Source organism: Meriones unguiculatus, chromosome 8 (assembly GCF_030254825.1).
Source record: "Meriones unguiculatus strain TT.TT164.6M chromosome 8, Bangor_MerUng_6.1, whole genome shotgun sequence".
NCBI lineage: Eukaryota > Metazoa > Chordata > Mammalia > Rodentia > Muridae > Meriones > Meriones unguiculatus.
Window position 1 is genome coordinate 306,161 of NC_083356.1, and position 25,012 is coordinate 331,172.

At 51.3% G+C, this 25,012-nt stretch overlaps 1 protein-coding gene across 2 annotated transcripts; it reads left to right on the top strand.

The window, feature by feature from the left end:
• Nucleotides 1-2,685: 2,685 nt before the first annotated feature.
• Nucleotides 2,686-24,725, top strand: Itga5 (integrin subunit alpha 5). Of its 2 annotated transcripts, XM_021652089.2 has the most exons (30): nucleotides 2,686-3,170; nucleotides 9,868-9,998; nucleotides 11,069-11,181; nucleotides 11,321-11,441; nucleotides 11,647-11,708; nucleotides 11,798-11,843; nucleotides 12,090-12,215; nucleotides 12,421-12,465; nucleotides 12,580-12,623; nucleotides 14,183-14,239; nucleotides 14,408-14,460; nucleotides 14,742-14,950; nucleotides 15,183-15,374; nucleotides 15,561-15,606; nucleotides 15,748-15,849; nucleotides 16,015-16,070; nucleotides 16,165-16,319; nucleotides 16,602-16,739; nucleotides 16,835-16,902; nucleotides 17,146-17,296; nucleotides 17,380-17,472; nucleotides 17,557-17,636; nucleotides 17,763-17,843; nucleotides 17,948-18,053; nucleotides 18,457-18,609; nucleotides 20,080-20,163; nucleotides 20,269-20,382; nucleotides 22,151-22,252; nucleotides 22,962-23,084; nucleotides 23,683-24,725. In XM_021652089.2, the coding sequence occupies exons 1-30, from the start codon at nucleotides 2,806-2,808 to the stop codon at nucleotides 23,764-23,766; spliced, it is 3,300 nt and encodes a 1,099-aa protein (XP_021507764.2). In that variant the 5' UTR covers nucleotides 2,686-2,805; the 3' UTR covers nucleotides 23,767-24,725. The 2 variants fall into 2 exon arrangements, with proteins under 2 accessions (XP_021507764.2, XP_060244455.1); XM_060388472.1 differs by lacking the exons at nucleotides 22,151-22,252; nucleotides 22,962-23,084; nucleotides 23,683-24,725 and adding an exon at nucleotides 21,721-22,102 and having other exon boundaries at nucleotides 2,816-3,170.
• The last annotated feature ends 287 nt before the right edge of the window (nucleotides 24,726-25,012 follow it).

The window sequence follows — 25,012 nt, forward strand, 5'->3', positions numbered from 1 at the left end:
GCTCAGCCCAGAACCCAACGTATGTGTTAAATAAGCCATCACTATTTCACACCCTAACCTGGGTGCCAGAGCTTGGCATGACTCCTGACTTTGAACTTTGCATCTGCATCTGAATTTTTCTGTAGAAACTCATTCTAAACTTGCAGCCTTCAAAGCTGCCGACAGCAGGAGCTTGGTGAATGTTGTGTCCTCCACCTCTGTGCCCCATCATGGAGCACACTGTAATTAATAATAGCCATGAAAGCAAATCACTGCCACTGAACCATGGGACAGAAGCTACCAAGAGGTCAGATCTGAGAGAGAAACTGGACATACACAGAGGTACACAAGCTGACCAGAAAGAAGGTGAGATATACAAAACAGAGAAATGTTGACAGGAGACAGAGGACGCAAAAGCAGTGGGCTAAGAGGGAAGTCATGGGTTTGGAGTCAAAACACCCAAGTCGGGCTAGGATGGCAAAATGGTAAAGGTGCTTGCTGCCTCAAGCTTGATGGCCTGAGTTTGATCCCAGGGAATCGCGTGGTGGAGTAAGATAACTAACTATGACTGGTACATGTGTGTCATTATCTGTATTTGATCTCTCACACACAAAATAAATGTGTTTAAAAAAAAAACAAAACTGGCCAGGTGGTGGCAGCGGCAGCGGCAGCGGCAGCAGCTCACACTTTTAATCCCAGGCAAGTTCCAGGACAGCCAGGGCTACACAGAGAAACAAACCCTGTCTCAAAAAACAAAACAACAACAACAACAAAAATTTTTTTTTCAAGCACTCAAGTCCTAAACTCTCCATAACTGGTTAGCCATGTGACCTCAAACAAGTCATCACTCTGTGGCAATTTTCTCTGCTGGAGAAGATTGGATGGTTAGCCTCTAGGCAGCTTCCTCTAACCCCTGGAGGGTTGTGCTGAAGCACCTCCAAGCAGGAAGAAATCCCAGTTCAGATTCAACAAGAAGCAGAGGAAAGGGAAACTAGGCAGAGGCAAGGAAGGCAAGTGAGAAAGCCAGAGGTGTTGGGGCCACTGGGTGAGGACTTATAAGGACAGAGAGAGCCAAGAGAGGAGGGATCCTGGGGAGAGTAGAAAAGCTAGCCAGAGCATGACTAAGGGGCTCCTGTGTAAACAGGGGCAAGGAATGGACAGGGAGGGGGCATGTTTGAGTTGGCCAATGTTGGGGGGTTGAGGAGGAGGACTATGGCAGGACACTATGTCCCCTGTCCCCCACCAAGGCTCCTGGGAGGATCTGAGTCACACACCTCCCTAGCTGTACACCCGCTCCCTCCCCTAGCTCCTAAATCCTGGGAAAAAAAATCTCAAAGTCTGAGCTGAGAAAGGAGAGACTGGATTCACACATGTGGGACCTCAAGTGGATGTCTATCAACGACAAGGCTCCACCCTTCTCTCTGAGGGGCTCCCACCCCGCCAGTCTCACCAGAGGTTAATGTTGCTATTGCTTGCCTCAGATCCGAACTCACAGATTTCTTGGGTTCCTCACCTGATGAAAGGGTCAGGACCTGCAGATGTGAAAGTGGAATGGAGCCAGCATGGCTGTGGGCTGCCCAGCTGGCCTCTCACTGGGGCTGCAGCTGGCTCTGGAGACATGCTTTTGAAGATCTAGCTGGGTGACTAGGGACTGAAAGCAGACAGTAACAGAATGAGGGGAAGCACACAGCAGAAAGGAAAAAAAAAAATGACCCTGGGACTTTTATTTAGAACCCCCACAGGCCACACAGTGGGGCAAAAGAGAAGGGGGCAGGATTTTACTTTGTGAGCCTTATTCTGAAAGGGAAGAAGTCCTGGAGGAAAAAGGCAGAGAAGGGAGTAGAAAGGGAAGGGGATTAGGGGAGAGTCTAGGCCTCTCTCCCCTCCCCCATACCAAGATAAAGACTAGACTCCTGAAAGGTGATCTCATCACACACAGCCTAAGCTAGAAGCCAGAAAGGTACCTGCACTTACTTCAACCCCTTCCTCTACTTACACAGGTCATGGGGGGTGGGGTAGGGTCTTGGGTTCCGGATGACCAACAGAAGCTGAAGGTTAGTTCTCTTTGAAGACTCCTGACCACCACCATCACAACTGCTACCCATCACTTATCTTTGTGGGATTTCTCCAGGGACTCAGGCAATTTGATGAAGGAACTAAGTTGAAGAGGCTGGCCACTTGGTCAAGTACCAAATCCAAGAAAGGGACATAACAGAGATTTCCAAACTTTACATTAGAAGCTAGAGAGAACTGAGGCCAAATGCTCCTGTGTCAGAGACCCCAAACTCCTGTGCTTTCCACTGTATCAACCTGGGGAGGGTCAGACGTGGAACTCCCGGGGCCAACGAAGCTGTTCCAGCAGGCTGCCTGGGAGCACACAGTTCCTGGACTGCAGAGTCCCTAATCCAGCTGGCCAAAACCCAGGCACCCGATGGCCCCGGAAGGCAAGAGGGAATCCCTGTTGGCCAGACGCCAGTGGAGTCCCCTGTCTCTCAACCCCAAAGTTTCCTTCCTTAAGAAGTGAGGAAGACCCCCACACACAATATTCAGGGTCCCTCCGCCCCCCAGAGGTGATTCCTTTCCTCATTAGGAAATTTTCTGCTCTCTTTTTCCGACTTCTTTTCCGAGCGTTTACGTTGTACATCTGGAAAGGGTGGGGAGGAAAGAGGGGAAGCGGAGAGGAGGGCGAAGAACTCGAGCCCGCCCAGTCTGAGCCAGGCCAGACCACCGGCCTCCAACTGGGGCCGGAGCCAGGGGTGCAGAGGCGCGGCCCCCCACGCCCCTTCGGGGTGCGGGGCGCGGCCTCGGCGTCCCAGGGACCCAGGAATGCCCCCCCGCCAGCCGACCCGGCAGCCGGGGGGAGGGCCCAGCCGGGAGTTTGGCAAACTCCTCCCCGCGTTGAGTCATTCGCCTCTGGGAGGTTTAGGAAGCGGCTCCGGGTCGGTGTCCCCAGGACAGGGAAGAGCGGGCGCTATGGGGAGCCAGACGCCACGGTCGCCACAGTCTCCTCTCCACGCGGTGCCGCTGCGCTGGGGGCCCCGGCGCCTGCTGCCGCTGCTGCTGCTGCTGTGGCGGCCACCGCTCCTGGTCGGGGGCTTCAACCTAGACGCTGAGGCCCCGGCGGTGCTCTCCGGGCCCCCCGGCTCCCTCTTCGGCTTCTCCGTGGAGTTTTATCGGCCGGGAAGGGACGGGTGAGTGGCGAGGCTGGCGGCGGGAAGCAGACGTGGGCCACCTGGAGACTGGGGGCGCGCCGGGGTCTGGAGGCGACCAGGACTTGAGTTTGAGGGCGGAGTTTGGAAGGACTAAGACTGGAGTTAGGGGCCCAAACTAGAATTGGGGGCCCGCGCCGGAGCAGGGAGGGACCGTGGCCGACGTGGAGAGTGAGTTCGGTATGGAGACTGGTGTGGCTTGAGGAAAGGACTCGGATCTAGAAGCTCAAGAAGTGCAGGCGGGGTCTCGGGGCTGGCTGGGAGCTGAGAGCGCAGAAAGCTTAGGGTCTCTAGCGATCTGTGGGCTGCGGGGGACCTGCGGCGAGTGGGAGCCGAGGGGGCGCGGAGGCCGGGTAGGGCCTTAGGGGGCACTGAGAGGGTTGGAGCTGTATGTGAGTGTGCAGTAAAAGGGGAGGCAGATTGAGGGGGTCGGAAGGTTATGGGGGGCGTCTCATTCTCCCCTCCCCCATCAATTCAGACTGGGGAAAGACCCAGGAGGACAGAGGCTTCCCCCCCCTCCCTTTCTCCTCAGTCTCCCGAGTCGCCTCCCATCCCCAATCTCTTCAGGCGAGGAGATCCAAGAACTTGGGGAGAATCCCAGGACCCTGGCACTGGGGGTGTTGGGGCTAGAGGCGGGACCAGCCCTGGGCGGTGCACGGATGTGTCGGGAGGGGTGTGTGTGCGCGCGCCTGAAGGGGGGTGGGCGGTTTCCCTCTTGCTCCAGCTCTTGGGAGGAAGAGAAAAGCTGATTTCCTGTAGCTTGTCGGCTGTAGTTTAACTGAGACTCAGACTTCTGGGACTAGGGTCGAAAGCTGGGCAGACAGGCTTTCTGGGCTCAAAAGCATCAGAACCAAGGTTCCTGAAAATCTCTATGGAGAATCCTTATTTCCGGGTAATAAGCAGACCCAGATTCCGAATGCCTGGAAAATGGGTGCCCACAGGCTTGAGGAAAGCAGAGTTATAGGCCACATTGAAACAAAAGTGTTTGTTTACATAAGGAGAGGAGGTTGGAAAGTAAGAGGAAGGTGACACTCCCAGCTCCTGGGCCAGGGCACCCCAGATGCCAGATTCCTGAACCCCTTTGATGATAGCAGTCATTGTTTCTCCTCCACCTCCAAGCCTTGAGCCTCTCTCTGCCCATGGCAGCACCTACACCACCCCGAGAATCTCAGGACTTGATAGAAGCCTTTGTCAGAAGTAATATTTCAGCTATCTATTTAATTAGGGGATAGGGGGTGTGGCTAATTCTAGCAAATTTGGTTGGAGAAGGGACAATTTTTTCTATTTTATCTGGGGGACTTAGGAATAAAAGGAAGAAAGAAAGAGAGAGAAAGAAAGAAAGAAGGAAGGAAGGAAGGAAGGAAGGAAGGAAGGAAGGAAAACTAGGTGCCAGCCCTTGAATTTGGGCTGTTCAAGATCCCACCCAACCCCCACCCCACACCCTGGCCTCTTGCCCAAACCTCATTGCATCACCCTGTTCTGGAGCCTTTGCCAAGCATTGCTTTCCCCAGAGTCCCCCAAAACTTACAACAGCCCTGATGGAGCAGAGAGGGTGGAGGGGATTTAGGGTCTTTTTGCCCATTAGGGTGTCCACTTTTTACTTCTCCTTTATCCTCACTCCACCCCACACAAACCTGTCAGTTCTCTTTTAAAACTGAAACATCTATTGGACTTTGAACTCCTGGTCCCCTAGGTGTGCATCTGACCCCTAACCTGACCTTCAGTCACAGACTTCTTCTAAAATAAGACCCAGCCTCTTCATTCCTCCCTCTGCTCTCTATGCTCCCAAGAGAGCCCAGGTGTCCAGCTCACATTTTACTCCCCTCCCCTTTGCTCTGTGTACATCCTTCTGAGAGCATTCTTCTTTCCTAGGACATCCCTCCCCGTCAAGAGGGAAAACTCAGCCGCTCTGTGCATGTGATCTTTGTATTCCTAGTTCCTGCTGCCTCACTTGTATTGAATAAGGAAGAGAACAGGATGAACACTATTGCACAAATAACACGGGGAGAAAGCTACAGCCATGCAACCCTGGGTGTGAGTGCTCACCATTTACCAAATAGCTAGGCCTTGAGCAAGTTACTTAAGCCTGGAGTACAGCCTTCCCTTGAACATGATGCCCACCGAGGCCGAGCAACACACACAAGCCATGGGTTTTGTGGGGAGATTTTTGATTCTGATTTCCTCCTGGCACCTACCTCATTCTTATTTTAAGTTTTCCTCCATTTCTTACTTGCATTTATTTATTTATTCATTCATTCATTTATTCCCAGGCTGTCCTCAAACTGTGTAGGGAAGGATGACCTTGAACTTCAGATCCTACCTCTCCAGAGTATTGGGATTGCTGACAGGCCCTGTCACACCCTCCACCACACCCAGTCTATGGAGGTTAAACCCAGGGCCTCTGTGCATGCTTGGCAGGCAGTCCACCTGCTGGCTACCTCCTCAATCTTGACATGCTTGTAGTACTTGCTAATAACTATGATAGAAGTAATAGTTCCTCACATCCCTTTTAAGCTTTCATACTGATTTCTCACTGGATTATTATTTTTTTTTAATCCTGTGTTGAGCAGAGAAAGTATTATTGCTTCAGAAGTCATAGAAATTTAGAACTAGTAGTTAGTTTAGGGACCATTCAAAAGCAGCTGATCACTAAGAAAGAAAGGCTAGAAGAGGAAAAGCAACTAAGCCCAGGACACTTAAAGCTTAAAAAGTGGACCAGTCTACTGGAGACAACTCTTCCTCAGACAACCAGGTATCTCCCTTTGGGATGTACATGAGGTTCCAGAAGTAGGTGTCTACCTCTGGCCTAGCTAGGAGTGAGGTAGTATTGTAGGAGCTGGGCACTGACCTACCTGCTACTCTCTGCCCTGACCTTGCTAAGCCAAGGGAGTCAAACAGTAACTGAATATTGAACAAGGGCTTAGTTAATCAGAAGCCTAGCTAGGGAGATAGTGACGGAGAGGAGGGGATGTATTGGCAGTGAGGAGAACAGAACACTAGCCTAGGAAACAGCACTATAGGATTCTAGGCTTCTATTCACATCCTGGAAAAGATTCTGAGCAACCCTGAATGGGTGTGGTCTCTCTTGGACTTAGTTTTCCCACCCATCAAATAAGGTCATAGGAGTAGGTCAGCAATTTGGGGACTTGTTGAGGGATATCGGAACTGAGGTGGCCTTCCTCCACTGCATGCAGCACCCGCAGGGCATCTCCGTTAGTCCTGAGACCAGTGGATATTCTGTGCACTTCTAGAATGATCACCTGTCTCAAAAGGCCAGCTAGAGCTTCAAGCTCTGCGGCCTCAAGAGAAATGATGCCAACTGTTTCTTCCCTTGCACTTTAATAGAGTCTATCTGCCAAGCTGCAGCTGGTGGGAGATAAGTAATGAACCAAAAGTGTCTATAGCTTCCAATCAGTTTCTGACCAGTCCTAGATAAACAGGTTTCTGCACAAGTTGTAATGCCAGCCAAAAGCAAATGCACTTGAAATTTTAATTAGCCTGGGATGCCTTATCATGTAAATGCATGATTTCCATTAGGCTTTCTGCAAAATTGAAAATAGCCCAAAGGACCCTCCCTTGGTACCCTTTTAGATTACTGTGAGGATTCTACTGCTGTGGGGTTTAGAAAGCAGCAGGTAGGAGGAAAATAAGGGTAAATAAGCAATTTGGCACAAGCATCTCACCTGGCACCTGTGGCTGCTAGAATGAGGGCTACTGAGATGGACACATCATGTAAGCCTTGGGCAGAAATTATGGGTCATGAGGCCTGGTCTGGATCCATGTCCCCTGTCTGCATTCTTGGGTCCCTGAACCTGCATATAGCAAAGATATGCCCCTTGCTTGTGGGCTTGTAGGCTTCAAAGCTTCCAAAAAGCTGTTGCCTTCTTTCTCTGTCCTCCACAAATGCAGGCAGAAATCTGGGAAACTTGGCAGAACCCAGAGAAAGAAAACCCAAACCCATGTTGAGCTAGGGCAAGAAGCAGAGTTCCTAGCTCCTGGTGCAGTAGTCTGGTTTCTGTGCTCTGTCCTCACTGTTTTGTGGAGCCAGAGGCAGTTGCTAAATTATCTGTGGCAGTTCCAGCCACAGAAGGGTCACAGCCCTCTCTTCCCCTAGCCCTGGGCCTGCTGCTCCCCATTTTTGCCAGTTAAGGCATTTCACCTGAGAAGGTCACCAGGCCCTTAAAATGGTGGCTAAAACCTCCAATTGGCCTTAACGCCTGAGTGAGAGAGAGGTGGGACACAGTGGTAGGAGACAAATGGAGAAGTGCGAGGTTGAAAACTGTCAGGAAGCCACAGGCAGTAAACATTTCCTGTCTCCAGGGCAACTGAAGCAGGCACCTCCCCTCTCCACTCTATAACTTAAAACAACTCCTGTCCTGTTCTCCATGCTGTTCCTTTGGACCCCTACCTTCTTTATTCTCACCTGTCCTTTTGCACTCCTTCCATCCTCTATTGGTGTCCTGGGGACTGCCTTCCCTGCTGCTTTCATCACTTATTCCTCTTAGCCCCTGCCCCTCCCCATAATAAATGTGACCCTCTTAGAAGACACCCCTGTCTCTTTTATCTCTGCTAAGTCTGCTCTTGGGCCCACATGGCTGAGGAACAGCCACTTACAAGAAAGGGGGGGGTGGGTGCTGGGAGTGTTGAAAGCTGAACCAGTACAGAAACCATGAGAGGTAAAGAGAACTAAGATCTGAGATCAAGAAAGAAGGAAAAAGAAAGGCAAGGCTGCCGCACAACTATAATCCCACCACTTAGGCAGAGGCCAGCCTGGTCTACAGAGCAAGGTCCAGGACAGCCAGGACTACACAGAGAAACCCTGTCTCAAAAAACCAAGAAGGTGAAAGAAAGGAAGAAAGAAAGAAAGAAAGAAAGAAAGAAAGAAAGAAAGAAAGAAAGAAAGAAAGAAAGAAAGAAAGAAAGAAAGGAAAGGAAAGGAAAGGAAAGGAAGAAAAGAAGAAAGGAAAGGAAGGAAAGAAGGAAGGAAGGAAAGGAAGAAAGAAAGAAGGGAGAAAGGAAGAAAGAAAAGAAAGAAGGGAGGAAGGAAGGAAGGAAGAAGGGTTGGAGAGGTAGCTCAAAAAGTAAGAACACTGACTACTCTTCCAGAGGACCAGGGTTCAATTTCCAACACCCACATGGCAGCTCATGACTATAACTCCAGTCCTAGGGGATCCAGTGCCTTCTTCTGGCCTCCTCTGGAACCAAGTACTCACATGACACATAGACATGCATGCAGGCAAAATATCTATACATATTAAATGAATAAATGATTAAGAGAGAGAAAGGCAGCCACACAGACAGACAGGAGGGGACCCAGGAATCTAAATCAGGAGAGCAAGCAGTGCTGGGACAGATGGGCAGAAGATGAGGAGCAATGCCAGTGGCAGCAGAGGAGACAAGCAGAGGCCAAGGCTGGCTGGCTGGGACACTGGCCCAGAGGTGGGATGCCAAGGAAAGCTGCCCAGGCGGCCAGATGCAGTCCTTGCAGAAGACCCTGAGGAGGCTGTATGGAAGGCCTGGAGACAAGGAACCAGGACTAGTAGAAAAGAGCCTTGGAGTTTACTAGTGGAGGCCACAGAGGCAAGGGACCAGAGCTGCAGAGGAAGAATGCCAGGAGCCATCCCTTGGTGGAGGACCCAATCTCAGACATGCGTGTCCAGGAAGAGGATCCAAAAGAACAGCATTTGAGTTAAATTTTCTGGGGCTGCTTTGTGCAAAAGAGGTACGATCATGGCAGAACCACAGCTAGGAAGGTGAGGTCTACTGTGGGCCATGGGGGGGAGGTGGGATGCCAGGCCCAGGAAATGACCATTTTCATAGTCCTCCAGCTCCTCTCTTCTGCCTGATTTCTTAGACTCACATTTTCCTCCTATGTGCCCCAAGACTAAGTGGCCAGTTGTCTGGGTTCCAGCCTAGGGAGAAAACTTGGCTTGGGAAGAGAGGGTACATAATAGGTTAGGGTCCTGAGGCTCCACAGAAGCCTGGGCTTCTGGGGCTGAAATCAGTTTAGCACTCAGAGAGCATTTGCTCTCCTTAATATATATTCTTAGGTGGGCAATGGTGGCACATGCCTTTAATCCCAGCACTTGGGAGGTAGAGGTAGGTGAATCTCTGTGGCTTAGAGGCCAGCCTGGTCTACAAAATGAGTCCAGGATAGCCAAAGCTACACAGAGAAACACTGTCTCAAAACAAACAAACAAGCAAACCAACAAACCAAAAAAACACCCTACATATATTGTACTTTGTACTGTTTCTTTTCCTGGTGCTAAGGGCCTTACATGTGCCAAGTACATCCTCCTCCACCCCTGGGCTACAGCCTCAGTTGGGCTGGGCATCTAGCCTTGGCAGGTAGATGGAAGCGACCTAAAAGCTGGAGTCCAGACCCTGGCCCTCATTCCCTTTCCAAGAACAGACTCTGGTTTTTCCTCTCTAGTAGCAGGGAAGAAGGTAGGAGAATGTGGGAGGAGGGAGGAGCTAAGTTAGTGACAGCAGCACATGGGGAATGCCTGACTCCAGCCCCTGCCTCTGGCATTTGTGGCATCTTCTGAGATATAAATACAACCCAAGGACCTCTACTCCACCCCCAATCTTGGCCCAAAGGTCTGGGTGCATCCTGCCTTCAGAGACTGACCTGGAAATAGAACCCTCTCCTAACCCATTTTTCCTTCCCCCTCCACAGGGTCAGTGTGCTGGTTGGGGCACCCAAGGCTAACACTAGCCAGCCAGGTGTGCTGCAAGGTGGTGCTGTCTACGTGTGTCCCTGGGGCACCAGCCCTACCCAGTGCACCACCATTCAATTTGACAGCAAAGGTAGGCTGGGAGAGCTCAGGGAGGGGCCTAGTGTGGCTGGCGGGTGCTGCAGCTTGGGGGCCCGGGGCCCGGCTGCCGGGGCACGGCCTCAGCACCAGGACCATGTAGCCCCCAGTAGTAGTCTTCTAGCTCCTAGCTCTGGGCTCCTCATGGCACTCACTCTGTGTTCCCAGCCCAGCCCAAAAAGGGAGGGCATGATTCAGAAACATGTGGCTCTCATTTCCACTGAATCACCCACAGCTCTGGGAGGCCAGGGCAGACAAAGGCAGAGAAGGCTGGAGAGTCCTGTTCCTAAGCTAAGTGATAGTGCACACTGGGCACAGTGTGATTCGCCCCTGCCCCAGGGATCTCAGCAGATGGACTAAGGAGGCTGAGGATATGCAGTTAGCACTCAGAGCCTTTGCCCCATACTAGGCGCTACTGTGAGTGCCTTGGCTCACTTAATCCTGCAGCAACTGTATGAAGTATTAGTATCTCCATCCTGTGAGGGAGGAAGCAGAGGTTAGGGCACCCAGCTAGTAAGAAAGCGATGAGCTTAGGCACTCTGTCCTCAGAGATGAAGAATGGGGTAAGGGAGCAAAAAGAGGTAAGCATGAAAATGTGGAGGCCAGCTGATTTCTGAAGGTGTGCTAGGGACTGAAGCTAAAGACTTACGCATCCTAAACATGCTGTTGCACTGAGTTACAGCCCCAATTACTGAGAGACAGGTGGAGAGGAAGAAGAGCAAGAAAGGTGTGCTCTGGAGGGCAGACTTGAAAAGAGAAAGGGAGGAAACTCTAGTAAAGAGGTGAAAGGAAAGGCTGTCGGAGACACAGGGCTAGCTACTGACAGAGGTTAGCCATGGGACTTGGCCAGTCTTCCCCAGCACCACAATGCAAGTGTCCTGTTTCAGCTAGGAGGAAGTCAGAAGAGCCAAGGAGACAAAGTGGGAAGGTGTGTGTGTGTGTGTGTGTGTGTAGGTAGGGAAAGTACTCAAGGCTCAGTGTCTAGAAATGCTGAGCATCCTGGGCCGAAGCTCAGGGTTACCTTCCTGAGAACCAGTATGACAGCACGCTCTCAACCTCCCCAAGGCTCCCGGATCCTGGAGTCTTCATTGTTCAGTGCCAAGGGAGAGGAGCCTGTGGAGTACAAGTCCTTGCAGTGGTTCGGGGCAACAGTTCGGGCCCACGGCTCCTCCATCTTGGTGAGGGACAAGTGGGCTCAGTGGTGGGTGCCTGACAATTGACCAGTGGTGGGGAGGTCTGGTCCTGGTCTGGGGTGGGGTGGAGACTGTCTTAATGAGCTAAATCTGAACACGCCCCTACCCCTCTGGGCCCTCCCAGGCATGTGCTCCACTGTATAGCTGGCGCACAGAAAAGGAACCACAGACCGACCCAGTAGGCACCTGCTACCTCTCCACAGAAAACTTCACCCGCATGTTGGAGTATGCACCTTGCCGTTCAGGTAGGGGCCAGAGCGGCATGAAACCACTGTGCCTTCTCCATAGGAAGAAGCTTGGGGCTTTCTCTTCGTGGCCCCCAGGCATCAATATACAGTTCACGGCTGTTCAGGAGACTCTTGCTCTGGTCTCCTTTCTTGTTCCTGCCTCTCTTCCCTGTCAGCCCATCAGTGCACAGCTAGCTCATCTCCTTGTCTTCTTCCCTCACAGATTTCGGCAGTGCAGCAGGGCAGGGTTACTGCCAAGGGGGCTTCAGTGCTGAGTTCACCAAGGTAAGAGGTAATTGGGGAGGGAAGGCAGTGAGTGAGGATCCAGGGTCAGTACCGGATACACTTATCCCTCTCCCCAAATCTCCCCATAGACTGGCCGTGTGGTCCTGGGTGGACCTGGGAGCTACTTCTGGCAAGGTAAGCTCTTCCTCTACCCTCCTCAGGACTTGGCACCACATCCTTTCCCCACTCCAGGCCTGAACGCACCAATCCTTTCCTCCTGCACCCCCTCAACTTCCCAGTTCCACACCTACCTCCAGACTCCCATTCTATTCTGTTGCCCTCCATAGAGTTCCTTTCCTTGAACCAAACTTCTAAAATCCTACTCAGGCCCCCGAAAGCTCCTGTGACCTCCCCCAGCTCATCACCCTGCTTCCCTTCCAGGCCAGATCCTATCTGCCACTCAAGAGCAGATTTCAGAGTCCTATTACCCAGAGTACCTCATCAACCCGGTACAAGGCCAGCTGCAGACCCGCCAGGCTAGCTCCGTCTATGATGACAGCTACTTGGGTAGGCAAGCAGGTGGGGAAGCAATGGGAGAGAAAATCAGAGGGCTATCCTCAATTGGCAACCCCCACACACACACATGCTTCTCCTGCTCAGTGTCACCAGCTCTGCTGTGTATGATCATGGAGGCTGACCATGGAGGGATTAAGGGCCAGAGAATAGGGGTCCCAAAGGAGGCAATATTAACACCATCCACTCTGTCCCCCAGGGTACTCTGTGGCTGTGGGTGAATTCAGTGGTGATGACACAGAAGGTAAGTGAGGCTCCAGGCTTGGTCAAAACAAGGCCTGGAGAGAATGCACAAAGCACAACATTCTGAGTCTGCCCTGTCTTCCCTCCAGCCCATCAGTTTTTCTTCTCTTTGCAGACTTTGTTGCTGGTGTGCCCAAGGGGAACCTCACCTATGGCTACGTAAGACACTGCCCCCGTCCTCTGCCTCTCACCCTGGCCAAGTGCAGGGCCTTGCATGGCTGTTTGTGGGGACCTCAAAGAAACAGATCAGGCAGGCCAGACTTCAGAAGTCTGGTTCAAGGAAAGGAAGTGTGTGAAGTCAGACTTGGGTTCTAATTCTGGCACTGACTCTGGAAAAGATAACCTGGTCTTTCATTGCTGTGTTGTCCCCTGCTTGACAGCTCTAAGCTGCTTCTTCCATGTACAATGGGGTAATAATAGTTCTGACCTCACGAGGCCCTTGTGAGGGGAATGAAAGCACTTGTGAATTATTAGGCAGTGTACAACTGCCAGCTATTATTAGACCATGACAAGTGCCTGGACAGATGACTGCCACACGGTTGCTCAATTAACAACATTTATTAAGGTGAGAGATGAGACATATTCTCCCTCTTGTAAGGTGCTTCTAATCCAGTGTGTGTGATAAAATGCACAGTTTTAATCTTGATGAAGCCACTGATCCTCTCAATGTCCCAGGCACTGTCCACTCATGGTGGCATTCCCTTCCCCATCACAGGCCTGTGGGATGAAGAACAATCTTGACAGTTTGCACGTAAGAAAACTGTGGTCCTAAGAGACCAATTATGTTGATTAGGGGCAGCTGGATAAATATTTAATATCTACCATATTCCAAATGCCATCCTTTCTGAATTGGAAGTTCCCGAAAAGCGATTGAGGTAATAACAGCACATTTTAGGAAAGCAGTAACCCTTTCCAAAGAGGGTGCGTCAGAGAAGATTCTGTGAGGGCTCTGCACAGATGTGGCAAGAGAAAATCCCAGGCACAGGTATGAAGAGCACAAAGGCTATGGAGCTGGACTAGTGTGGAACCTCATAAGGTAAAAGAGTCTGAGAACAAGCATAGGCATGGGGCCAGAGAAGAGGCAGAGACTGACAGGCTGCGGGGGTGCCTGGGTGTACAGGTGGGAAGAACAGGCCTCCGTCTGCTCTCTGGCATCCGCATCAGCGGGGGGAAACCAAGGCACAGAGACTGGATAACCAGAGTCCTATGAAGGCTCATACCTGTCTCAGCAGAAGAGTGGGGCAGAGAGCAGGATGAAGAGACTTGGAGGTCTGCTGGGTCAGCGGCTCAGAGGAGACAGAAAAAGATGTGACTTGCAGACCCTGGTGGATGAGGGGGATAAAAGTTCTGACCTCTTAGGTTTGAAGCCTCGGTGCAGCAGTAGCAGTTATTGCTTGCCAAGCTCTTCTTTAGTCTCCAGGAGGCAAAAACCAAAGATGATGCTCTGGGTCCCACTGACCTTATATTCTTGTCACTAGACTCTAGCAAGTAGGATGAAAATCCATAAAGGATATGGAGGACAAAGGCAAAACAGCAAGTGGGTAGAGAAAACTGAAGGTGGTGAGAGGGTGAATTGGGAAGGAGTCAGAGGAGTGCTCAGGTACCCCTGGGGGATGCCTGTCCCTGCTCAGGTACCCCTGGGGGATGCCTGTCCTGTGTGTCCCAGACCTTCTTCCATGGGGCATCCAGGACCTATAGGCCTCTTTCTTCATCTTCAGGTCACCATCCTCAATGGCTCAGACATCCACTCCCTCTACAATGTCTCAGGAGAACAGGTGAGGAGACCCACACTTACAACCCTTGTCAACTAAGCTGTGGCCCTGGACCAATCGTGTCAAATGACCCACTTCCTCTGGAGCCTCTGAATGTCCACTCACAGCCTCTTTTGATCCTATTTACTTACCAACCTTGTTTTGACCCAGTGCTGTCCCTTGTCCCCACAGATGGCCTCTTACTTTGGCTATGCTGTGGCTGCCACTGATACCAATGGAGATGGGTGAGTGATGGGAAAGGGTGCATCTTCTAGACCTGGGTAGGAAGAGAGGGGGTGGGAGAGTGCCAGCAGAGTGCTGCTCAGGACATTTCTTCTGGACTCTAATTCATGTTTGCCTTCTCCTTGGTCAGGGCAAGGAGAGGGCTGAGGCTACATCAGAGCCCTCAGGTCTAACTCACAGAAGGGAGCCTCGGGATGCCAGAATGCCTGGATTTCCTCCACTGGGGCAGTAAATTGTGTCAAGACAAGGAAATCAAGATGCTGGTGTCTTCCTTTTTCTGCAGGCTAGATGACCTGCTGGTAGGGGCACCCCTGCTCATGGAGCGGACAGCTGACGGGAGGCCACAGGAGGTGGGCAGGGTTTACGTCTACCTGCAGCACCCGGCAGGCATAGAGCCCACACCCGTCCTCACCCTCACTGGCCAAGATGAATTCGGCCGATTTGGCAGCTCCTTGACACCCCTGGGGGACCTGGATCAAGATGGTTACAATGGTAAGCATCATGGCCCAGGGGGCTGAGACTGAGTTGGGGGGAGGCACTGGTTGGTCAGGAACTTAGGGAGAGAGTTTCTGTCAGGCCCTCTTGACTTTCCAAGGGTATTGGGGTTTAAGAAGATTATAACAGGAATTGACAGGCAGGTGGGGAATAGGACCCTGAGGTTTCTTGGTGGGGACTGCAATCCGTGGCCTTCTAACTGGTGACTAATGTGTGCTGTGTCTTGCAGATGTTGCCATTGGGGCTCCTTTTGGCGGGGAGACCCAGCAGGGAGTTGTATTTATTTTCCCCGGAGGCCCAGGAGGACTGAGCACCAAGCCTTCCCAGGTTTTGCAGCCTCTGTGGGCAGCTGGCCATTCCCCAGACTTCTTCGGCTCTGCCCTTCGAGGAGGCCGAGATCTGGATGGCAATGGGTACCCTGGTAAGTTGTGGCCCTTGCCCTTTTATCTTAGAATTCAAGCCTTGGGGTGCAATTCTAGGCAATTGCCACCAGATGGTGCAGTAGCCTGGCTCAGACCTCTTGGAACCATGAAACTAGAAAGCCTAGCGCCAAGGTGAGCCTGATTTGTGGCTTGCTTTAAAGGGTGGTTCTTGGCTTTTTTTGCAGATCTAATCGTTGGATCCTTTGGTGTGGACAAGGCTCTAGTGTACAGGTATGAACTCAGGGAGACTGGGGCAGCCTGGGGAGCTCGAGTGTCCCTTTAGAACTAAGATTTGGGACCATTAGTACACAGGGAACTGGTGTCCTAGGGCAGGAGCCTTAGTTCTATTTACCTCACATCCACTCTCTGCAGGGGTCGGCCCATTATATCTGCCAGCGCATCTCTCGCCATCTTCCCTTCCATGTTCAACCCAGAGGAGCGCAGCTGCAGCCTGGAAGGAAACCCTGTGTCCTGGTGAGCTGAGCCAAGAGCCTGCAGAGATCTGAACCTGCCAATGGGCAGGGGGCCCATGTCTGCCTTAGGAAGGGACAAACAGCAGATCTTAGTCTGGGTCTTTCTGAGGCAGGTAGGAGGCCACTTCCAGTTACACTCAGTACTTTCTCCTTGGTCTTTCTCCAGCATCAACCTTAGCTTCTGCCTCAATGCCTCCGGAAAACATGTCCCCAACTCTATAGGTAAGGGAGACTGCTCAAGTGTGGCAGCCATAGGGTGGGGTGGAAGGAGTTGAACAAGTAAGAGAAGCAGATTCACACTGTTTTCTGGCCACAGGCTTTGAGGTAGAACTCCAACTGGACTGGCAGAAGCAGAAGGGAGGGATCCGGCGAGCATTGTTCCTGGCTTCCAAGCAGGCCACTCTTACCCAGACCCTGCTTATCCAGAATGGGGCTCAGGAGGACTGCAAGGAGATGAAGATCTACCTCAGGGTATGGTCTGAGGGTGAAGGTGGCCTGGCCTGGGAGAATGGGTACATAAAACAAAGGACTTCAGGGAGGGGGCACTGCTGATGGGCTGGCTGGCTGGGAGGTTCTCCCTGAAGGGCCTGGAGTTTAGGGGACACTAAAGAAAGTTTTCTTTCAGAAGAGCCAGACACCAAATGCCTAGGCCTACAGAACAATGAGGTCAGATTTGGGAGAAGAAAGACTAAGAAGCAGGGCCACTGAGGCTCCAGAATCCCTGAACCTGAACCTTCTCTCCCCTGGCCCTAGAATGAATCAGAATTCAGAGACAAACTCTCCCCAATTCACATTGCCCTCAACTTCTCCTTGGATCCCAAAGCCCCGTTGGATAGCCATGGCCTCCGGCCAGTCCTGCACTATCAAAGCAAGAGCCGGATAGAGGACAGGGTAAGGAAAGAACTTGGGAAGACAGGCCTGCTACCTAAGACAGAACCATGGGAAAGGGGTGATAGGACCCCTCTCAAGGCTACCCCACTCCCTAGGCCCAGATCTTGCTCGACTGTGGTGAGGACAACATCTGTGTGCCTGACCTGCAGCTGGATGTGTATGGGTGAGTGGCAGTGCCACATGACCAAGAACCAGGGACACTCGCTGTCTGTCCTCATGGGGTCTGTGAGCATCTCTGCGTGTCAGCTTTGCCTACAGGAGCGCTCATTTCTCTGGCTCTAGACAGACTAAGTCTAGTGCTCTACAGCACCTCACTTAGGCCTGCCAGAGCTGCATTATAAACATGCCCCAATGCCCCCATTTGTGGGTTCAATCTTCGCTGTCCTTACCCTATGTGCCCCTCCAGGGAGAAGAAGCATGTGTACCTGGGAGACAAGAACTCCCTGAACCTGACGTTCCATGCCCAAAACATGGGTGAGGGAGGAGCCTATGAGGCTGAGCTCTGGGTCACAGCCCCTCCGGAGGCCGAGTACTCTGGACTTGTCAGACACCCAGGGGTAAGAAGGACTCTCAAGTGGGGCTGCAGAGGTAACCCCTCTAGAGGGGTGCCAAAGCCTGACCGACCTGTGCCCGCCCCCAGAACTTCTCCAGCCTGAGCTGTGACTACTTTGCTGTGAACCAGAGCCGCCAGCTGGTGTGTGACCTGGGCAACCCCATGAAGGCAGGCGCCAGTGTAAGTCAGGGGTAGAAGAGGAAGGACTGGGAGAGAGCACAGCTAGACACTCCATCTAACAGCGCCTTTCTCTTGGTTACACAGCTCTGGGGTGGCCTGCGGTTCACTGTTCCTCATCTTCAAGACACAAAGAAAACCATCCAGTTTGACTTCCAGATCCTCAGGTAGAGAGTGACGGGACCTGCCCTAGGACTAAGCTGAGGGTGGAAGAAGGGAAAGCGGGGTGGGTGGCAGAGCCTGGTGCCTGGGAATTCTTGTTAATCTGCTTCATTCTTGCCTCCGTCCCACAGCAAGAACCTGAACAACTCACAAAGCAACATGGTCTCCTTCCCGCTCTCAGTGGAGGCTCAAGCCCAGGTTTCCCTTAACGGGTCAGTGCCCAGGCAGAATGGGGCCTTTAGAGGGAGGGGTGCTGGACTTCCAGGAATCGATACATGGGTCTCTTTTGTCCATTCTAACCCATCCTCCTCCTCAGGGTTTCCAAGCCTGAAGCCGTGCTTTTCCCAGTCAGCGACTGGAACCCTCAAGACCAGCCTCAGAAGGAAGGAGACGTGGGCCCGGCTGTCCACCATGTCTATGAGGTGAGGAGGGTTGGGAGACAAGCCAGGGTTAAGCCAAATGAGGGGAAAGAAAGGAGGAGCCAGTATAGATGACAGCACCTAGGACCCGAGTGAGGTAGAGAGATGAGAGGGGATGGCCAGGTGAGTACTGAGAGCCTATGAGCGATGTACAGAGGAGGGACACACCAATCTGTTGCCTTACAAAGGAAGGCTGTTTTAGGAGGGTTACTCTGAGTTCCAGGTGAGCCTGGGTTTCAGAGTGAGACCTTGTTTCAAAAGTAATGGCTGAAGTGGATTTTATTGCTGCCCTCAGGTGTTCTTTCCATTCTCAGACAGGAACCTGATGCAGCATGTGTGGGTGGTAGCCCCAGAGGCATGTCAAACCAGCCTTCCCTTCCTCAGAGATTGTGCTCTTCCCCTTCAGCTCATCAACCAGGGCCCCAGCTCCATCAGCCAGGGTGTGCTGGAGCTCAACTGTCCCCAGGCTCTGGAAGGCCAACAGCTCCTCTATGTGACCAAGGTGACAGGCCTCAGCAACTGCACCTCCAACTACACCCCCAACTCACAGGGGCTGGAGGTGAGGACCTGGGCATGGGTGTGGAAAACTGGGGATGTGAGGCTGGGAAAGATTGCCTGGAGGCTATTGGAAGTAGTGGAGAAACTCAGGCACCTCAAAGATCTGGAAGGAGAAAAAAGACTATATATCCACATTTGTGCCCTTTGGCCTGAGGTAGTTTCCCGGTCTCCTGGTATGCTCCCAGATCTGCGCCACCTGTCCTCTGGCCTTCTCTGAGAATGTGTCTGTAAATAGCACTTAGTGAAGTAAGTGTTAACGTGGACATTGTCAGGCTTAGGAAAAAAATCCACACCAAATAACTCACAAGGTCTACACATCCTGGAGCTTGCATCTCATGAAGGCGAGTAGACAATAAGAAGTAAAAAGAAGCTGGATGTGGTGGCACACACCTTTAATCCCAGCACTCAGGAGGTGAGGCAGGCAGATCTCTGAGTTCAAGCCTAGGCTGGTCTACAGTGTGAGTTCCAGGACAGCCAGGACTACAGAGTAAACCCTGTCTCCAAAAAAACAAAAGGCACAAAAGTGATGAAGCCTGCCTGACATGGTAGCACACACCTATAGTTCCAGCACTTGGGAAGTGAGGCAAGAAGGTCAAAAGTTCAAGACTATTCTCAGCTACATATGTGAGACTCTGAGTGAAAATGGGTGCAAAGTGAGGGAAAGCACCAAGCTGTCCAGGCATGATGGCCACACCGTAGTCACCAGCACTCAGAAGAGGCTGTAACGGGATAACCACAAACTTAAGGCCCATCGGGTCTACAGAGTGAATTCTAGAATAGCCGAGGCCTCATAGTGAAAATTCTTTTTTTTTTTAAAGATTTATTTATTTATTTTATGTATATGAGTGCTGTGTCTTCATGTACACCTGCACGCCAGAAGAGGGCATCAGATCCTAGTACGGATGGTTGTGAGCTAGCATGTGGTTGCTGGGATTGAACTCAGGACCTCTGGAAGAGCAGACAGTGCTCTTAACCACTGAGCCATCTCTCCAGCCCCATAGTGAAAATTCTTGAAGGAAAGAAAGAAAACAGACAAGCAGGCCTATGGGACATGCTGTGGGATACAAAGCTGACTTATGGGAAACCTCTTGAAGAGGTTTAGCCAAGTAGAACAGTTGCCTAGCACACCCAAGGCTCTTGGTTCAATCCCAGCACTGCTAAATAAACAAATTAAGTAATGATTCCACTAAAACCTGAGAGACAAAGCTGAGGTCTGCCTGTTAGACAAGAAACAAACATTCCCAGTGGAGGGAATAGTGAGTACAAAGGCCACGAGGCAGGAAGGGCTTTGTGGTTTCTTCACGTGTCTCCTACACAGTGCAGGACAAGGCGGAGTATCTTGCCTTTGGCAATAGGTGGGTCGGCTTAACACAGACACACAGACTGAAGCAGGACCCCTGCCCTGGAAGTCAGGTTCAGGCTGACTTAGGTAATGAAGCAGGAGGGGCAGGTGAGGATGTCTCTCTTCCAGTTGGATCTCGAGAATTCTCCACACCACCTGCAGAAACGAGAGGCTCCAGGCAGGAGATCTGCCGCCTCAGGGCCACAGGTCCTGGTAAGTCATTTCAGGGAAAGAAGTTTATCCCAAGAACTGGACACCTGTTTTGAGTTCTCAGGGTCACCAGAGCAGAATTCTGGGCTCAAACACCTTTCTTGCCAGAAATGCCCGGAAGCCAAGTGTTTCAGGCTGCGCTGTGAGTTTGGGCCGCTGCACCGACAGGAGAGCCGGAGTCTGCAGCTGCATTTCCGAGTCTGGGCCAAGACCTTTCTGCAGGTAAGGGAACTTTATGCAACCTGGGCCCCAACCCTTGGGCCTAACAGGGCTGACCCTGTGCTTTTCCTGATAGCTTCCCTTCCACCTCTGGTTTGGACACACACACACACACACACACACACACACACACACTAGTTCCTCGACTTCACCCTGGTTTAGGCCAGTTATGAGTCCTTGAGACCACCTCTCCGCCACAGTAAGAGCAACTATGTCTCTTTCTGGCCCTGATAGTAAAACAGTAGAGCCTGGTGGCACTTATTCACCTTTAATTAGAGCACTCGGGAAGCAGAGACTGGTGAATTTCTGTGAGTTTGAGGCCAACCTGGTCTACACAAGTGAGTTCCAAGCCAACTGGGACTAGGTAGTGAGACCCTGTCTCAAAATAAATAAATAAATAAATGTTATTTTACACAAACAACAAGAGAAAACGGTGGAGGGCGTGGGGAAAGTAGGTCAATGGTAGCGTGCGTAACCAGAACAGCCAATCCATGGGCTCACACACCAGAGTGGGCGGGGCTGGGCGACCACTCCGTGGGTAACTACTTATATGCACGAGGACTTCAAAGCCTCAGCACCTGCATGAATGAAGGTCTCCCTGGTGTGGCTATCCCAGCACATAGGAAGCAAAACAGGGAATCCCTGGGGCAAGCTAGCAAAATAGTTGAGACAAAATAGTGAGCTCTGGGCTGTAGATTCCGAGAGAGAGCCGCTCTCAATGTGCAAGATCCCTGATGTCAGCTTCTGACCCACCTGCACGTGTACACACACCACACACACACACACACACACACACACGAAAGAAAGAGGAGAAAAGTAAACAGAAAAGAAGACCTGTAAGAGGCTCAGGGTGAAGGTGCCCCTCGTCCCAGCCTAACAACCTGAGTTTGATCTCCAGGACTCACATGACAGAGAGAGAACTGATTCCCTTGAGCTGTCCTCTGACCCACACACAAATAGACAAGCCTTGGCGTGTGCATGCCAAAACACACACACACACAGAATGAATGAATCAATGTTTAAAAATAAGAAAAAAAAGGAATGAGGACTGAGGTATGGCTTAGTGGGTAAATGAGCTAGTTTGTAAGCGTGACCACTTGAGTTCAGTTCCTGGAGCCCACGAAGAAGCTGAGCTCAGTGGCCAGCTAGTCTAGAGTATGTAGCACGGTGGAAGAACCAAGAGAGAACCAGCCTCAGCAAGGTGAAAGGCAAACCTGTCAGAGTTGTCCTCTGGCCTCCACATGCGTATTGTGTGCACTGGCATGTGTGCACACACACACATTTAAGGCACAAGCATACAAAAAAGTATAATTTATTTTTGTTATTGTTGTTTTGTTCCAGGGTTTCTCTGGAACTTGCTCCGTAGACCAGGCTGGCCTTGAACTCAGAGATCTCCCTGCCTCTGTGTCCTGAGTGCTGCTCCACCATTATCTGGCTAATCAAGAAAAAAAATTAAGAGAATAGGGGACAAGATGAATCCTTAGTGAACAGACAGGCAGAAACAGGAAGGGAAAAGAAGCCATTATTTATTAAGCACACATTATGGACCAACCATAATCCTGGATGTTAAGCCATATTAATCATTACAAAATATATATTAAACATGTAATTATCTGATTATGCATTACTCGAGTTTGCATTTATTTCTCATAAGAAACATCAAGAGAATCAGAGTGAGTCCGTAGTAGGGAAGATCATGTCCTGAGACAGGCTGTGGGGAAGTCCCTCATATCCCAAGAGGGGTGCGCTGACCACCTTTCCCCACCCACAGCGGGAGCATCAGCCATTTAGCCTTCAGTGTGAGGCTGTATATGAAGCCCTGAAGATGCCCTACCAAATCCTGCCTCGGCAGCTGCCCCAAAAGAAACTTCTGGTAAGTTCTGGATCAAAGAAAGCAGGCTCAAGAATGTCAGAAGCAGAGTGAGGACACAGACAGAGGCTAGTCTTGCTCTGTGCAAATATTTCCTGAATTTGTAGGTCCAGAGATAAAGTGAGCAGCCAGATTAACATGCTGTCTCTGCTCTGGAGGTCACAGCCTAGAGGGCAGTGGCCACACAGTCTATGGGAACATGTCACAGGACACCTGAACCTAGGCCTGCAGTGAGGAGAGACTTCCTGAAGGTGTGGTGTACAAGCTGAGGCGGAAAGAATCGCCAGACTAATTGTTGCAGAAAGGAAGGTTCTGGGTGGAGAAAATGGCAGATGTGAAAGCACAGAAAGCAAGAGACACTATGCACTTCGCATTCTTACATCTTTAAGTTCAGAATTCTTTTTTTTTTTTTAAGAATAACTTCTTTATTTATATTTTATGTACATTGGTGTTTTGCCTGCCTGTATGTCTGTGTGAGGGTGTCAGATCCCTTAGAACAGGAGTTATAGACATTTGCTAGCTGCCATGTGGGTGCTGGGAGTCAAACATGGGTCTTCTGCAAGAAAAGCTGGTGTTCTTAACCACTGAGCATCTCTCCAGCCTTAAGTTCAGAATTCTGTCAGCTAAAAGTGAGAGTTGGGTCTAGATCCAACAGCAGTGGTAGCCACAGGAAGAATGTGTGTGTTCTCAGTGTCCTTTGGCTTGCCCACAGGTGGCCACGGCTGTGCAGTGGACCAAGGCAGAAGGCAGCAATGGTGTCCCCCTGTGGATCATCATCCTAGCCATCCTTTTTGGCCTCCTGCTCCTAGGTCTGCTCATCTACGTCCTCTACAAGGTCAGATACACCCTGTCCTGGCTTGACTGCCCTCCTATCAGACTCTGCCTTTTACCCAGGCAGATTTCTTTTTCCTCAGATCTCTTTTCCAGCACAGGCCCCCATCCCTGCCCTGGATGCTCACACCCCATCCTGTCTTTTCCTATTGGACTCCTCCCTTTAATCTCCAGCCCCTAGTTTAAAAAGAGGCCTCCTGTCTCAGGGTAAATTTGCTCATATTGCAAATAACACAGATGGCAAATATATGATAGCATTTGTGCTATCATTTCTTCGAAAACTCTGTGGCAGCCAACAATGAATGATCATATCCTACAGGTGGCAGCCACTGCTAGGCAATCAAATGTGGCGCTTGAGGCGAATGTGTTTACCCTTCCTGGCTTAACTAGGAGCATTTTTAAAACTCTGATAAAAGATAGCCCCATAATACACCCGTGATTTTAGACCATCCACATCTATTGGACCCCTTGGGAAAGTATCTGAATGTGCATTCAGAAACCGCTTTGGCAGGATGGGGAAGATAGAGGCAGAAGCAGCCTCATTCCCCTGGACTGCTAGTTGGGAAGAATATGACCTCTCATTGGGCCTCCTTTCTCATCAGCTTGGTTTCTTCAAACGCTCCCTCCCCTACGGCACTGCCATGGAAAAAGCTCAGCTCAAGCCTCCAGCCACTTCAGATGCCTGAGTCCTCCTGACCTCAGACTCCTGATCCTGAAGAGCCTGTCCCCTACAGGGAGGGACTAGGCACTTCCTGAAGGTGCTGAGGGCTGGGGAGAAGGTCTTCTCCCCAGCCCAGAGACATACTTGAAGGGCCAGAGCTGGGGGGCAAGAAGCTTATGGATCCTTCCCCCCCATGCACTGTGAAGGACCCTCGTTTACACATGCCCTCTCATGGATGGGGGCCTCAGGTCCAGGGACAGAAGCCCCAGCCTTCCTTCAGCCTTTGCATTTTGGAGACTTTTCTGAAAGCAACTTGGAGCCATAATTAGGGGATCCAGTCATGGTTCTCTGGGCCGGACATGCCACCAGGACTTCCTTTCTAGCTCCAGCCTGCAAAGACTCATCTTTGGCCTTGCCAGAGATCCAAAGGAAGCCCGTAGCTAAGAGCCTGAAACTTGGGGAGTGAGGCCTGGAAGCCCCAACAGCCCCCATCCTGGAGGGCCAATAAAGAACACTAAGCGTGGATGGTGCTGCAGGACCAGCTCAGGACTAATCCCAAAGGTTGATGCTGGCCCAGTCCAGGATGAGGATGGAGCTAGACCTAGTCTGGGGGCTGGGGTTCATCTGGAGCCCAGTCTCAGATTCTAAGAACCTATGCTAGCAGACCCAGGATGGCATTTGGGTTTGCAAGACCGGGGCCTAGGGCCCCATTCATTCCTGACTAAGGACAAGTCAGGAATTGCCCGGGACCCTAACCAGGCCACAGTGGCAACAGATCTGGAACCTCAGCCTGGCCAAACAGGCTCACTCGTTCCCCAGAGAACGGGAACCCAGGCCTGCAGGACCTGGGTTCTGCCCACCAGCTGCACTGACGCTGCCCCTCCCTCCTTCTCCATCCCTCCCCTCTCCTCCAGAACCACCCCCAACTTATTTAAACTCTGTTGCAAGTGCAATAAACCTCACCCACTGTCCCAACTGATCAAAGTTGTAATCTGTCCATTTGCTCTACTCTCCAGACCTATCGTAGACCCAGAAAGCAGGGCAAGAAGGAAATGTCTGTCTCCTTCAGACTTGTTCCCACTAGGAGCCAGGAGTGTTACTCCCTCAGCCCCAGAAACTTCCAGGTGGTTAAAAGACAAAGAGAGGGAGCTAGGTGTGATTGCACATGCCTAGAATCCCAGAATTCTGGAGATGGAGGCAGGAGGATCAGTTCACAGTCATCCTTACCTACACATTGCATAGTAAGTTCAAGGCCTGCCTGGGCTACATGA